The following is a 16,667-nucleotide window of genomic DNA, read 5'->3' as shown; positions in this document are numbered from 1 at the left end:
GCCAGAATGTGAAGATACACCTGCATTTATACTCGTGTAACGCATCTTCAGCCCTTCTTTGGAGAAAAGCACCCTTGACCTCACATCTGTGGCATCTGCAGGAAGCTGAATGAGTGGAGGATTTTGGAGGGTACGTCACCTGAATAAATGCAGCGGCTGTTGGAAGCGCATGCCCGATGTTTGCAGGTGTGCGATCTACTGTAAAATATTCTATCTACATAACTGATATCAGCATTAAACTGGTGGATAATTTCTCACTCACAGAGCATTAATCACCCTTGTGTGTGTCCTCTTGCATTTGAGCCCTTCATGAATGGATGTGAGTGTGAGAGGATTCAGATCATCAAATTTAACCCTTGCCCAGCATGCACAGACGATGAAACCCGGATATCGCCGCACGTGTAACAGTATAAAACAGGGCGGGGACTCTGTGACGTCCCTGCTTCCAGCCTTGAACTGAGAAAGTGATGCTGCTGCGGGGATTTCCATCCCTGTGTTCTGGCCACCAGCTCATCCCGAAGATCCTGGATGAGGCTGAACTCGTGTTCTTCCGCATCAGACACAGAAAATCATTTCTTAATGGAACGATTTATCTACTGCAGTATTAAGATTTCCCTTCGATAGAGCTAAAACCAAACAACAACAAAAACCCTCTATGTATATTTGGACGCCTGCCATGATCCTGGAGAAACAGACATCTCTATTTTTCATTCCTTTAAGCCTCCTCCACCTCCTCCTTATCGAAAAACAGAGACTCCACCATCAGTCGTAACAGGCGTGGAAATGACTTGGACAATATTTTAATTGAAATATTTCATCAGAAAATCAGTTTGCAGGCCACAGGGGAGGGAGATCCGCCCTTATCGAGCTCAGACCATTAGCTTCAATTAACACGCGGAGAAAGGAGAAGACGGAGGCGCTTTCAAACGTTGGGAAAACGGGCCGAGGATTTAGACCGGAACTCGCTGAGAGAGGGAGGAGGGGAAACTGCAAATACATGCATGCATTGTTCTAGAAACTATAGGTAATATAGATTAGGCCGAGTAATTTAACTTCAAACACAGAACTTAACAGGCGTGAATCCATTTTTAATATGGATTTCCAAATGAATGTGTAGCACACAATCACGGTGAAGGAATGAGAAACCACGTCGCCTGAAGCCAGCGACAGTTTCACCCGTCTGTGGGCTGCTCGTACACAATGTCTCATTTCATTTTGAACTTAAACTGAGCAGGTTTTTTTCAACACTGACGGAAAAATATCAATATTAAAAAGATTACAATTTATATATATAATCAACATTTTATGTCAGTGAAACCTGCAAAAATTGAAAGGACTCAAAGGATATTTGAGATTTATCCAGAAGACACTGAAGAGAGTCTCACAGCATGTAAAATGATGATGTGAAATAATTCATCTTCCTGGACATGAATTCGTCTTCATGTAAACAAACATGAATCAGTATCACTGTGATCGTTCCCATTTTCTTTCAAAGTGAGGGACAGACTTTAACTTTTCATTTTCCCCGTATGAAAATGTTCCAGTGATACAGATGTGCGTGTTTCACAAAAAATGATCCACACTATTAAAATTAGCTTTATTCAAGGCACATCGCCAAACACTGAAGCCGTCTCCACTGACTGTGAAATAAACTCACCGTAAACCTTTCACTGACGTGTGAAACATAAAGGACATTTGCAGTTTTAAACTCAAACTGATTAGAGAGTACAAAGGTTAAAGTTCAACTCAGACACAAAAATATCCCTGATTGAGAAACAAATGATAAATTAACTTGCAGCAATTAATATTAAAAAATAAAAACACTAAACACACTGATGATGGGGAGACCTGTTTCAGTCCAGTGTGAGGTGTTAGCTTCACTCCTAAACTCCGAAGTTTTTCCAAAGTTCCCAGGTCTGAGAGCAAACAGTATAGCTGTGTGTTTGTGTGTACGGGTTCTTGCTATCTTGGTGGGGACCAAAATCTGAAATTTACTATACTGGTGGGGACCAAAATCCAGGTCCTCATCAGGTTGAAGGCATTTTTCACACTCAAAATGTGGTTTTAGTGTCAAGGTTACAAATGGGTTATGGCTAGGCTAGGTTTAGGGTTAGGGTAAGCGGCTAGGGAAAGCATTATGTCAATGGGATGTCAATGGGAATGCAAACCAGACGTGTGTGTGTGTGTGTGTGTTTGCGTGTGTGTGCATGTATCTACCACACTTCCATGGTCAGTTAGAATAACTCAACATGCCTGTCTCTGGACAGTGGGAGGAAGCCAGAGTACACACACAAAAATGTTTGAACTAGAAACCTTCCCACTGTGAGGCAACAAACCCAACCCCTGCACCACTATGCCACTGTGCTAGGCAGCGTTGAATACGGGGGTGCCACTGTCTGATAATGTGAAATGCCCAGAATAACAAAACCAAGAACAAAAGTCATCACAGTAAAATATCTGCTTTTCAAACACATGCCAACACATGCTTTATTCTGACAGAGTCGATCACAGTCGTGGGACCGAGTAATGTCCAGCTCATCTGCCCAAACATGGTGGCTGGTGTTTTCCAGTTCCTATGGCAACAAGGGTCCAGTAGCCACCTGTGAAACTTGTGTTTTCAGAATTTTGGCTCCGATTTGGTACCAAAGTGTCAGAGCAATGACGTCTCAGTGGCGTGTGTCTTAACCATTCACAGTTTGAAGTTTGAGGCTCGGATCTTGAACAAAGTTGTGGAAGAAGTGAAGAGTCGGGTGTGCATCGGCGAAGCAGTCGTTATGGTTCAGGACGAGGCACTGGCTTCATCGGGGAGAAGTGCTCGAATACCAGCGCTGAGGTGAAATCGTCCTCAGAGGTCTGTGGGCATTTTAAGGAGCTGCACTGTGCGCTCCCACCGACAGGCACGCAGGTGTGTACACCTTCACCGTCTCGTCCCAGGAACAGTCCACCACCTGCATACACACAACCACACACATGCTGTTCAAGAGCACCTCACACTCACATCGGGATTTGAACCTGCAGCATCAAATGAACCGAATCAATAGAACAAAAAAAACATCCTGCAGTCTGCAGACGTATTAAACATGTCAGGCTGACGATTTACAGAATACGGTGCAAGAAACATCTGGAATACTTCTATTTAATGACACTCATAAAAAAAAAAAAAACACTAAACACTAAACACAAAGCCACATATTCTGTTTCCAGCTTCTAATGGATTTACTGCTTAAAATCACAGTAAAATCATGTTTTTTGGTGCTTGAACAAACAAGATGATTCCTGAGGCTCTGCAAGTCTGAGTCGGCATTTACTGACAATCCTCGATGGTTCAAGTAAGGAATGACTGACAGTGAGAGAAGAATCTGATGCTTTCACTCCGTAATGATGGGAAAACCCCATTATATAGAAATTTCTGGATTTTTATATTCATATTAATGAAAACTGAAGTCCCTGAAAGATGGAAAAATGGAGGCTCATTTCCACCACACGAGGTTAAACACAGATTTAATCCAGGACTATAAAGCAAGCATCGACAGAAACATGATGTCTGAACCAAAACTCACAATTTATATACTTTTAGAAATCAGAAGATAGAGCTTGTGAAGATTGATGTAAAGTGAAGCACGTATCCAGAGAAAATCTGGAATAAACTGAATGTTCTTTTCTGCAGCAAAAAAAAGAAGATGTGACTGGGCAGGTAACAGCTGGTTCTCTGTGGTAAAGTTAAATCACGCTCAAGCTTCCAGCTGAAATTACCTGCAGCTCTGAGACAACAGAGGAGTTCGGGTTAAGTGTGGTCTCTGTCTCCTCTCACAAACACATCAAAGTGTTCCACCTGAATTAGCTTCCATTATCAGGTCGGGCACAAAGGAGTTTAGAGAGCGCGCCGACTCCAGGTCTGCACAACAAACTCTCTTTTCTTTCCTGTGTTTTGCCTCCAAAGAATATCCTCTCAGGTTTGTGAAGGCTAGTTTAAGAGCTGTCCATTGACATAAATCCATTTATTGCACTTCATCCTCTTGCTTTCATCAGTCTCCACTGATTCACCAGCAGGTTGAGCAGGACTGAGAGTGTATTAATAAAAACATGCTTTTATATTTGCAGTATTTTCTCTTCGTCATCCAGGTTTCATCTCAGCTGCGGTGGTTTTACATCAAACCACAGATACTGAGTGTTTCCCAGAAGCTCGTCAGTATGAATGAAGAGGAAAGAGTGTCTGTTAAGAAATAACATTTGATTTGGGTTTACTTTCACAGCACAAACACATAAATCAGTCACGACATCAGCTGAGAGCTAAATCATAAAAATAAAAATAAAAAAGTCATATTTTTGTGTTTTAGAGTTTTCTGGGACTGTCAGCTTATTCATTCATTGGGTTAAAAGTGACCACAGCGCTTTAAGAAGGTGGAGCCGGCCGGCTCAGATGAGTCGAGGTAGTTCTTAGTTCAACCATCCAGATACCAGAATATTTACTCAGACTGACTCGAATCAGAACAGGACAGTTTGTCAGTGTCAGTCATGTTAAACTCTTCATACCCAAATGTTTCCTGTACTTTCATGTAACTTTTTCTTGTTCTCGTCTTTCAGACAGCGTCATCAACGAGACATCTAAGTCTTAAAGAACAACCACCATCCACAAGAGTCCTGATCTTAGCATCGCAGACTATGAGGTCTTGTTCGTATGTACGTGGGTATCGATAACTTTGTTTCAGCCTTTAGCCCACTTCTTATTCTCAGTGATGGAACCACATTCAAGAAGAAAGATATAGAAACTCTGACATCAGAGACCAAAAACTCACACTTCATTCATCTAAGTGCCAACACTGCAGACGACCGAGCCATCATCCCCTCCCCCATTCCTCCTGGATGATTTTAAACGACCTGCCTGCTGAAGACTTTGAAAAAAAAACCCGGTATCTGTATCTGATTTCTTTCTTACTGCAGTTTGTATGAAGCTAACTAATAAAACATTTTGTAATTTTAAAGCCTTCACATTTAAATTTCGGAGCCTATATTTCATTTTATACTTTTTGGTTGTTTAGCTGGTGCATTTTTACAAAATCAGATATTGTTTGTAAGTCACACAATACAGCAATTTGAGGACACCTGATACGTCAAGAGTAGAAGGAAAAACAGTTACCCCCCATAAGGCACGAATACTGTTTCCCCTAATCTCTGCCATTTCCATCATGTTTCCTCTTCACCACAGTGCCACTGTATACAGAAACCGTAAATTCATCTTTTTGAACATTAGATTTATGTTTATTTAGCACTCTTTTAGCACTCTTTGACACTCTTTGGTAAGTCCACATGTCAGGGGTCAGGCTTTTTCATTTGGAGCATTTGCACTAGGGATGGGTACCGGTTCTGACATAAACGGTAGTAACCAGACCGAAAAGCAGCGCACATTTCGGTGCTTTATTTCGGTGCTTTTTTTTTTTCCCCTGAGATGTCATATACTTTGGATTCCAGCCAATCATTTTACCTTTGCGAGCATAGCAGGCGGGCCCAGGTACGTACGTTCTTTTAGAGCATAGCTACAGATTAAAAATGCCCAAAGCGAAGTGGTCAAAAGTCTGGCTGTACTTCACAGCAAAAGATGCAAACTCAGCAGCCTGCAACAAGTGCTTTAAGGTGATACTGTGCAAAGGAGGTAACACCTTGAATCTGATTTGTTAAAAGCCGAGAAATGCGCCGTATTTGATAGCTTGCTGCGAGACCTCACACCGAGCACATCTACTGCACGTGGGTTGCCTGTTATCTGACCTGGAGCAACATCCCCCAAGAACCCGAAGATTAGAGTCCTGGCCCCTAGCCCTGCCAGTGTAGCAGAAATGATGACGGATGATGATGGCAGCAGTAGCTTAATATTGTTCTTGTGTAATTTACGTTGAGTAGGCTAACCACGTTATTAAATTAATGCATGTAAGGTGAACTAGCAAACACCGTCGTAGTTACGTGGCTGTCTTCTTGTTTGATGGCAGATACTCCCTTCACCCTGGCCAAAAAGGCTAAAATGACCAAAGAAAAAGTGGAAAACAGCTAAACATGAGAGGTTTTTTGCACAAAGTTTGTTTTTTCCATTGAATAAGCACTGCTTCCAGCCAAGAGTGATGCCATAAATCCCCTATAGCTGCAGAAAAGGCTAACATTGTTATCTTTTTACAAAAAAAAAAAAAAAAAAAAAAAAAAAAAACAGCTGAACATGAGAGGTTTTTGGACCAATTTTGTGTTCTCCATTCTTTAAGCACCGGTTCGAGCACCGTTTAAGCACCGGCACAGTTTCAAAAGTACCGGTTTGGTACTGGTATCGGATAAAACCTAAACGATACCCATCCCTAATTTGCACGATGTCATACAAATATTCAGTGTGAGTTTATCAATAAGAAATAAAATTCAACATTTTGTTTGAAACAAACTCAAGAGGTAAAAATCCTGACTGAAAATATTCGGCTGAAATCTTTTTCCACAGACAGAGCTTTCAGACGGTCCAGTGAAGGAGAAAATACAGCTGCAGCTCCACCTCCCTCTCTTTACTCTATAATCAGCCGGGACATGGCTATCATCTGAATGACACGCCTCAGCATGGACGAGGCTATCAGCTGAATGACACACCGGCTCACTGTCATCTGTCCCAGCTGCAGAGTGGCTCATGATTTCAGCTTTCAAAGTACAACCCTGGATCTGCTTCACTTTCGTGAATCTTAACGATTTGTGCTGTTGCAGGTGTTAGAAGCAGCTTTGTGTTGGATTGAACAGTGAAGAAGACGCAGGATGAAGTCTGCTGGGTGCTGTTGAGGTTGTAAAAACAGAACTGATTGAAGAAATCCTGCTCTGTAAATGTGCTGCAGGTTTAACTTGCATATCCTTTGATTTGTTATAATCCATCACAGAGATGGAGGGCGAATTAAACACCCTAACTGGTTATTTTTACCTGCCGTGTTTGCTTCCTGGAGTTATAAAAATCCATACACACCATTAGCCATGAGCTGGGTATGGTCAAAAGAAATGTTAACACATGTTCAGATTATATTATTGTTTAACTTAATCAATTTAGCGTGTTTCAGCTACTGCTGATTTTTACACTCACCTGCCATCTCTGACTCATCTGACAACCCAACGCCAATAACACTAACCTGAGGTTTTTTCCTGATTGGTTAAAAAGTGGCTTGAAGAGGTGTTCAGCATTTGGATTTAAGAGGTCAGGATTAATAACAAAACACAAATGGACTCTTGAACACCTGCAAATTGCATTGAAGGACATATCCTGGTCAAAAAGGACTCCAAGATTCCTCACAGTGTTACTGGAGGCCAAGGTAACGGCATCCATCCATTCATCCAGATTTCAGCTGAGTACAATAAGCTCAAATTTATCTGAATTTGGAAGCAGAAAACTAGAGGTCATCCAGGTCTTTATGTCTTTAAGACATTCCTGCAGTTTAACTAATTGGTGTGTGTTATCTGGCTTCATGTATAGATAAAGTTGGGTGTCATGTACGCTATTGCCTTCTGATGATACTGCCTACGGGAAGCATGTATAATGTAAACAGAATTGGTCCTAGCACTGAACCCTGTGGAACTCCATAATTAACCTCAGCATGTGAAGAGGACTCTCCATTTACATGAACAAATTGGGGTCTATTAGATAGATATGATACAAACTACTGCAGTGCAGTACCTGTAATACCTACAACATGTTCTAGTCCACTGTCAGAGGCTGTAAGAAGATCATTTGTAACCTTCACTAAAGCTGTTTTTTCTGTACTGCAATGAGCTCTGAAACCTGACTGAGACTCTGTTTTTGTGTTCGACTGTGATCGCAGTAACCACACTATCAGCATCCTTTTGTCCATCGGGCTTTCCTCCTGCTCCATCGAATATCTGAATCAGACTTAACAAGCTTGGATGGCCTTTCAGGGAATGAGTAAGCAAAGTGGCCGTGCAGTGACTCAGCCACTGAGATGAGGAATGCCCTTCTTTAATCAACTTTAACAGCCGGTCGTAAGGCAAAGAAGGCAAAGGCTGCCAAGACTGCAGCAAAGCACAAAGAGGGAAAATGTACAAAGAAAGCAAGAATAATAAAAGATGTGTGATGAGGAGAGGTAAGAGAAGAAAAAGGCCACAGGAAGAAATAGTTTAAAGTCTGAAGAACGTTTCATGTCTCCTCAAATATTTTTTATTTAACATAAGAAAAACATGAATGAAATGAGTAATTAAAAGACAAATACGCTGGTGGCAAAATGGCACTCTCAGGCAAAAGTCATGCAGCATTTATGTAGCAGAATATACACATTTAATCTTTGAATAGCAGTGCTTCAAGGTACTCACTCTTTATGAATGTACAAAGAGTTGTTCAGTAAATCCATTCACTGTTTTGTCTGTGACATATCAAAGCAGCAAAGTCCTCAAATGTCCACTCCACCAAAGACATCCCCTTTATGATGACAAAGAGTAAATACAGCGAGAACCACAGAAATAGGTACATTTCTGATCGGAAGGGTAATAATAACGCTAACAGACTTTTTACTTTCAGCTTTGGTAACTAAGAAACTTAAAAAAAACACAACCTGAAGCTCATTTGTCTTGTTATCCAACTCTAAATTAAAAAGAACACTTTGTTTTTTTGTTTTTTTATGCTAATATATTTAACATTTCCTTATTTAAGTATATGGATCTGGAATTTTGGTTTCCATGACTTTGAACTGCAATTCTCTGAAAGATTTGGACAACATTGTGTTTTCCTATAATCTATAAAGCAAATGTATAATGGAGGAGTTGAACTGTTTGCTACTGAGCTACCTTTTCTTTTTTCCTTTGGACAAGTAAGCCCAGACCTGAGCCACAAGCATGGTGAATATATCCAACATCTAGATCAGGGGTGGGGAACTCCAGGCCTTAAGGGTTGGTCTCCTGCAGGTTTTAGATCTCACCCTGGGTCAACACACCGGAATCAAATGATCAGTTCATTACCAGGCCTCTGGAGAACTTCGAGACATGTTGAGAAGGTCATTTAGCCATTTAATCAACTGTGTTGGATGAAGGACACATCTAAAACCTGCAGGACACCGGCCCTTGAGGCCTGGAGCTCCCCAACTCCTGATCTAGATCCTCAGTATAAAGCATGATCCTGAGTTAGAAATAACCCCACAGTTAGTTTCAGTCTGTATTACACCACAAAAGGACAGCATAGCATCAAGACAAACATACACTAAGAGCAAAACTTGCCTTATTTACTGATATATTAAATACTGATGAGGCAAAACATTATGACCAGCTGGTCCATCATGTGCATATACTGTTTGCATGTGTGGGAGACTTAGTTTTGCTCGGTTTACTGTAGAGATGGCACGATACCACTTTTTTATGTCCGATACCAATACCGATATCATAAATTTGGATATCTGCCGATACCGATATGAATCCGATATAGTTTTTTAATCAACAAAACTGTTTTTTAAATATCTTGCTGCATTTTGTATAAGTTCATACTCAAGTTTAAAACAACAACTACACTAAAGCTATTCTGTTATACCTGTATGCAAAAAAAAATATTTCATAGTTCAGCAATACTGATCAATCTAATAAACTTAAACCTACACCATCCTCCCTATTCTGGTATTTTAAAAGAGTACTTAGCGTAAATATTAAGCAACCTAACTAATAGGGTTCCAACTCCCAGCAACAACAAAAATAAAATAAATAAAAAATAGGGAACCACCCCTCACGCCCCACCTCATGATGCTTAATCGACGTAATCAACCTTAATTTGATGCAGTGTGAAAAAAATGCACAGAAATCAATTATTTTTCAAGAAATATTAAACAGATTCAACATCTTTCTTCAACAAAATTGCAGACTGCACAGATGGTACCTTCCCAAAGGAAAAAGTACTATAGCTTACTAGGGTATATATATTAGACTTAATAGTTATTATATACAGTAATTGACTTCTATTCATTTTACATCAAATTAAAACTTTGGGTGTAAGATTAGGATAATTATTTATTAAAAGCTCGACATTTTAAATGAGAATAAGAAAGAAAAGTATGTCTTTGTGCCCCCTTTTCCCTGTTAATGCCCTATCGGCCCCCCTGGCTAAACTTTGCTAGATCCGCCCCTGCAGAGTTACCAGCCGTCAGCTACGTAGAAAAAGATCCTCGAGTAGAAAGTAATATTAAATAAACTCTAACAACAGCTTATCAAGCTTAAACGTGCTGCTGTTGTTCAGCCGCTGGTTTCCTCTTTCTGGTGCAAAGTGGGCCAAAAACAAATAAGAGAGACTGACTCACGACAGAAAAGCCGATCAGCTGATCATTAAGCAGTTTCATGATTGAAGTAGCAGCAAGAAGAGGCAGTCGCTTGTTAAGCTTAACGCAGGAATGCTTTACAAACATTCAGAGACGGACTTACACACTTGCTTTACTTCTCTCGGGATAACTTTGTCGGAGATGAAATGCCGGGTTGGTAGCGAAGCTCCAAATGCTATCCAGACCACCGACAGGTCCCGCATGCCACAGCCGCTCTATCACGTGATGCATACTGCTCCAACGTGCTAACGTTCTGAGGTGAGTTACGGCGTGTTGCAAGTTTTGTGAGGTGCTTTCGTGATATTTAATGGATCGGATTACATTTTTTATTTTTCTCCGATATCCGATCCAGTAATTTAGGTCAGTATCGGACCGATACCGATACGTAATATCGGATCGGTCCATCTCTAGTTTACTGCTAATTTCTTCAGTGTTTGATCAAACCTAACTACGCATTAGCAGTCTGTGCTTCTTTATTGGACTGTGTGCTTTAACAATGCACATAACAGGGAGACATAATATAACAACATATACAATAAAATAATAATTCTTCCAAGGAAATGAAAATAACAGTGGTCAGTTGTACAAGCTTTGAGCTGTTATTAGAAGGAGTTTTAATAAAAAAAAAAAAAAAAAAACAATCCACAGACCAGTGAACAGATGTCATCCTGCAGTCCTGTGTGATCTATCGCCTTACTCTGTCTCTAACACACACACGATAACCACTTAAACAGTGCGCAGTGTGTGTCCCTGTGTGTGTGTGCGGTAAAGGCGGGTGATCCATCAGACACACATGGCTATGCCAGAATAAAACCACACCAGTGAGGGAGGTAAGGCAGTGTGATGGACGGAGAAAGCAAAGCAAAAGAGAAAGTGATTTAGACAAAAGTGATGAGCATGAGTTAGCACATTTATCAGAGGAAGAAATTAAAACACAAGAGCTGAAATATGTTAAACATGAACAGACCAGAAAAATATGGAAGCTGTGGTGAAGAGCAGACTTCAGGATGATGAATGGCGTTGGACAGTTGGACAGATAATGTAGCCTTATCGGGTTTCCGGTAGATTAGCCCGTGCGAGGATTAACGGAGTGGGCAGCTTGTTTATGGAAATGATGTGCGAGTTCAGTTTGAGTGCTTACAACTAAAATCGAACGCAGCACAACATTTCCCTCAAATCTCTGTCTGCATGTTCACTCAGTGGAACACGACTCGGCATGTGTGCTCCACTTCACACGACAAGCACCTGTACTTCAGAATACTGTGTTTCCTGACTTTATGTTAGATTGTTTCAACAGATTCCCCATCGAACACGACCCGCTGTGGCATTCATACTCACATGAAACATATTCAGGATTTCGTTTTATCTTCAGATTTTCTAGAAGCACAAGTAATTCACTTCAATTCAGTTTTAGTTATAGATATTGATAATTGTAATAAAGATCCTAACAATCACACAATCCCCCTATTAGCAAGCACTTGGTGACAGTGGGAAGGAAAAACTCCCTTTTAAAAGGAAGAAACCTCCAGCAGGAAAGGGTAGATAACACAGAGAAAGTCAAAGTCCCGGTAGACCACAAGCTCGGCCTTCAGACTGCTCTGAACATCCAGTTTATGACAGTTTGTTTACTCGTGTCTTCATGTTTGGTCACAGAGAGCAGATATTAGTATAGAAGACACAGAAACCTGGGAAAGCAAGGAGAAATCTAACAGCACAAACATTTCCTACCTGGATTAGAGATCCTTTGTACATGTTTTGTATGCGCACACATTCTGAGGACAGTTGAATCCCATTTCATGCTAATGCTTAGCCATACTGTATACTGCAGAAGCTGCAGTATGATCGAAAGAAAATACTTTAAGGATGGAGCCAGACACAAAACTGCTTTTGCCAGTTATGAGGCAGGTTTATAAAATGTCCATGTCACAGATAATCAGAGGAATCTGCAGCTTTGATAAAAACCCTGAAGATGATGGTTCACCTCCCAGAGACGAGCTGGAACAAAAAGTCAAGACCAGCCACACCGAACACTCGACTGTCCACACTTAATCAGTAAAAAAAAAAAAAAAACAACAGAAAAAAAAAACAACAACCACATAAACTATCCACAGCCTCACACGTGGAGACAAACCAGCCTGCGTGTCAGTGATTTGGTCAGTCAGTCCCTGCTTCTCTAAGATGGTCGAGGAGACTTTGAAGACATTTATTAGCTGTTTCATTAAAAGCTCTGGAGTCTCTCAGATAAACAGATTGTATCAGTCCTGTGACGCAGCACATTTCAGCAGCAGACGGATGGATTTCTAACCCAAACCATCATCATTTTCTCAACCTAACCAAGCAGATTGTAGTGCCTAAACATAACCGTGCCCTCGGTGGGAGTCAAACTAATCAGCAAGTGAAAACAGACCAAAACACTGTTCTGTCGTATTTATCCCACTGCCATACCTCCAAACTCTCAAAAGGTGGACATTATCGCTCGACAGCAGTGAGACTGACCACTGACGTAAATATTTGGTCAATTTGTTCATCTTGAACAACAGAACAGAAAATAAGTTCTGCACACACACTATTTTTTAAAATCCTGAACACCAAAGAGCTGGTTTTTAATCACGTTTGAGTAACACGGGCAGTTTTCCTCTGGAGAATTCCCCTTTTGACCCCGTCAATAGGTCTTCTATAACTTTTACATTCAACTTGTGTCTTATTGAGAATGAAAGGCACGTGTTCAACGGCCACCCACAGAGATGCAGAGAACAAAAATCTGAATGAGCCAATCACGTGATGTGGAGGAAGCAGCCGGTCACAGCTGTCAGTGTCTCACGCGAGCTGCAGACAAACTTCACCTGAAATATTAGCCGGTTATATTAATTATTCATGTTTTATCAATTTGCAGCAGCTGCTGGGTCAAACATGGGGGCGGTGAATTTTATGACTGTTTAGTTTATGAGTCATAAAATCCAACATGGTATCGACTGGCTCGACCAGTAAAACCATTACATAGAAACCTGTACTAAAGTCCTTTTTATTCTTTTTCAAAAGTTATTTGTCCTTCTTTCCATTAAAAGGTTAAGATTTCATGATGCTTCCGCTTTCACACATTTCTAGAGTTTTTCCACATCCACTCGTCACTGAGAAGAACCTGTAACTGCTGAAAAATCAAAGAGATGTGTAGTCCTTACAAAGGACGTGCCCGAGGCCTGTTGGAGCCACCATAATGGTATGACCACTTCCGAACTATCTGAAAACTATTTTCCTGGTGCAGAGAACAGCAGTTCATAAAATATGCCAGACTGGACCCTTTGGTGCAAACCATTTGTTTGACACTGTGGTCTAAGACTTTACGTCAAAGGGGAAGGTGCAAAAAGAGAACCGCAGCTGCAGTAGTACATATGAAACTGGCAAATAACAGGTTTGGAAATCAACTGGAGGACAGAGCTGTATCATGAGTACAACAACGAGACAAGCCAGGCGAACGTAAGCCTCCGATGATGATTTTAGTACGTAAACAGAAGCTACTTCAACAAAGCTCAGCTCTTTGTAGAATATTACAGAAGACTGTTCGAGGTAGAAAGAACAAAGGCGACAAAGGAGGGGATGCTAGCAGCTGGTGAGAATCACTGGAGCGCTCAGTCTGTATGACCGGAAGAGCTAAAGGTGGTTGTTTTTCTGTGTGACGGTGTTGTGCAGCTCCTGCAGACTTACAAGGTGAAGCTGTTATTGTATTCTTTTACCTCCATTTAAGTTACTCAGCGTCATTACTATTGCTCTTTAATTCTGCTATTGTCAGCACTTTATTTGAATACTTTCACACTTTAAAATACAAAGTGAATTAAAAAAATTCATATTCTTCTTCTGTCTTATTTTCTAATGCTAGCTAGCTCTGCTAAAATTAGCCACAGTAAGCAAGCTAATGTTTCACTGGCAGGTAAAATATGACTTGATTACTGACTAGTGATTTCAAATGTCCTTTAAATGCATGTGCAATATCTGTCTCAGCAGTGTTTAACCTCGTCTATTAGACGATTTTCTGACTTTTTAGAGTCTAATCTTTCTACTTAATCGATTATTTGCCAGAAACATCCTCTGAAAGCAGGACAGATGAATGTCGATTCTTGTTCTTCATTCAAATTATTTAGAAATGCTTCTAAATTATCCCTGAAAAGAGTTTTTGTTTTTTTCCCCTGAGTATCTGATGTGATTCGAGCAGAGAGACGTCCCAAGGAGAGAAACTCGACCCGAGAGGAAGACGGAAAATAAGAGCGGCGATCTGATCCATGACGTCAGTGCAAGTGTCCTCCACACTGTCACTGAGTGTGGCTCGCATTTTCACAGCCTGCTTCTCCACAATGACACGACTGATAACAGCGCGGCTAACAATACAACTCATTACTGTTGGTGCTTCCACCCACACACACACACACTCTGCAGCTCATTACTGCACCTCTCTCTCACACACACACATACACACAGCTCGCTGACTGTCACAGTGAACTCTGGCGTTCGGGACAGCCTGCCCTCTGTGATTGGTTGCTGTGGGTAACTGACTGTTTACCATCACGTTGTGGGGGTCACGCCGTGGATCGTGAGGCCGTTATCACGTACGCACTTCCACCTCGTCACCGTTTGTATCCTGCTCAATCTGATTTTCCACTTGAGCTATTTCTGGCTTCAAGTGAAAACTCTGACGATGGTGCACGCTGACAAAATGAATTTGTATGCTCTCAAGGCGGAGAGGTGAATTATTTCCATCCTTCACAAACCTACACAAAGCAAACAAGCAAAAAAAAAATAAATGTGGGTCTGTTTCTGAGTTTCGTACTTTCTTGTAGTGTAGTAGTTATAACGCATCTGCCTCAGGGCTCACAAGCCAGTCTGCTCCTGTCCTGGAAAAATCGGTGCTAAATCAAACACGTGGATCCATTTGCTGTGGTAACCCTGGGGGAAATAGGTAAGAGTGCGACAGAAATCCCTTCTCCGCTCACTTTTACAGATATGTACATATGATGGAGAATCAGAAGGGATCCGATTTTTGGAGCTGAAATTTTTCAGGTTTTTGTTGGTAGTCTTCTCGATTGGTCATGGTTGTGCAGGCAAAGAATAAAATCCAATCAAATCGGCTAAAACTATTTAACTTTTTATCTTCCTTGTTAAAAACAGTGGCTAAACAAGGATTTTTGACCTAAAGTTATCAGGCTAGTTTTCAACTGCTTCTTCTCTGCTTCAGTCTGCAGCAGCTGATCCAAGTCGTGACCTGAAGTTAAGTCAATCTAGAGTCAAAATAGCTCCATGAAAAATTGTGTTTTATTAAAAAACTCAAAGACAAATGCTGCATTTCCATGAAATATCCACCATAAGACACAGGAAGGAACCAACAGCTGCCTAAATGAAGTGAATCCGATGGCCACCCGGAGGGTAAGGAATCAATCTCAGGACTTCTGGTGCGGTTCGTTAAAAGCTCAGCTGGGATTTCTGCATCATTTAAAGTTAACAGGCTGAATCCTGTAAAGCAGAGCTTGCTTGGTTAAGGTGCATCGCTGCATCAAATAGTAGACGGGAAACTGGCTGAAGGCGTTTTTAAGGGTTATGGTGAACTTTGGCTAACTAAGCTAAACCTTTTTCTTTTTTTTAGAAGACTTTCAACATGGCGCAGTGATGTAGGAGTGATAACCTCAGTTCACGCTTTCCTAAAGCAGTTGCAGCTGATTTCATCACTAATTTCCCAGCTGATGAGAATCCCAATATAGCTTTAGTCAGGATACCCCACACACTCATCCGGCAGCATTATGCTGGAGTCTGCTGGATGTCACATGTTTCCTTCAGTTTGAGAGCCACGCGGTGCAGCTCCTGTCAAAATTAGTCCAAAAACAGGACTGGACACTGGTGGCCTTTTCAATTCACTGCTTTCTTACCCCGACACATCAGAGCACCCCACACGGTGACGGGCAACCGGGGCTGAGCGTTCGGTGTGTGGGTAAAACTTAGCCTTGTGCGGACAGATTGATTTATGGCCCCAATTCAAAACTACTAGAAACACGGAGTGGGCACAATGAGGCGAGAACAGAAGAAGGAATATGCCTGAATATGGAAGTCAGCAGGAATACCTGAATAAGGAATGATCCAGATTTTTTAAATGGTACATTTCCGTCTATTAAAAATACCAAATTCATAGAATAATGGAAATCAAAAACTTGATTAATAAAATGTTAGTAAATTTCACTCTTTGCCGTTTTAATCAAGTTAAATCCAGTGAAGTCATTTTTCACAGTTTCATGGCAGAAGTCTAAAGGCCAGCCTGACTCGGTTTTACGCTCTGTGCATCTAATTACTCTCAGCAAGCATTGCTGGTAATGTTTAAACCTGAGT

The 16,667-nt window shown here is 41.1% G+C and overlaps 1 protein-coding gene across 7 annotated transcripts in view; it reads right to left on the bottom strand.

Annotated features, from left to right (window-relative positions):
* Positions 1-1,583: 1,583 nt before the first annotated feature.
* pex7 (peroxisomal biogenesis factor 7) overlaps positions 1,584-16,667 on the bottom strand; it is a 48,328-nt gene continuing 33,244 nt past the window's right edge. For 5 of the 7 annotated variants that reach the window (XM_040017557.1, XM_040017558.1, XM_040017556.1 and 2 more), the window contains exon 11: positions 1,584-2,948. In XM_040017557.1, coding sequence (XP_039873491.1) covers positions 2,865-2,948 — 84 coding nt within the window. In that variant the 3' untranslated portion in view covers positions 1,584-2,864. The other 2 variants (XM_040017560.1, XM_040017561.1) reach the window with 2 other exon arrangements.

Source organism: Simochromis diagramma, unplaced genomic scaffold (genome assembly GCF_900408965.1).
Source record: "Simochromis diagramma unplaced genomic scaffold, fSimDia1.1 OVJJ01000802.1, whole genome shotgun sequence".
Classification (NCBI taxonomy): domain Eukaryota; kingdom Metazoa; phylum Chordata; class Actinopteri; order Cichliformes; family Cichlidae; genus Simochromis; species Simochromis diagramma.
This window is presented reverse-complemented; position numbering and strand designations above follow the sequence as displayed.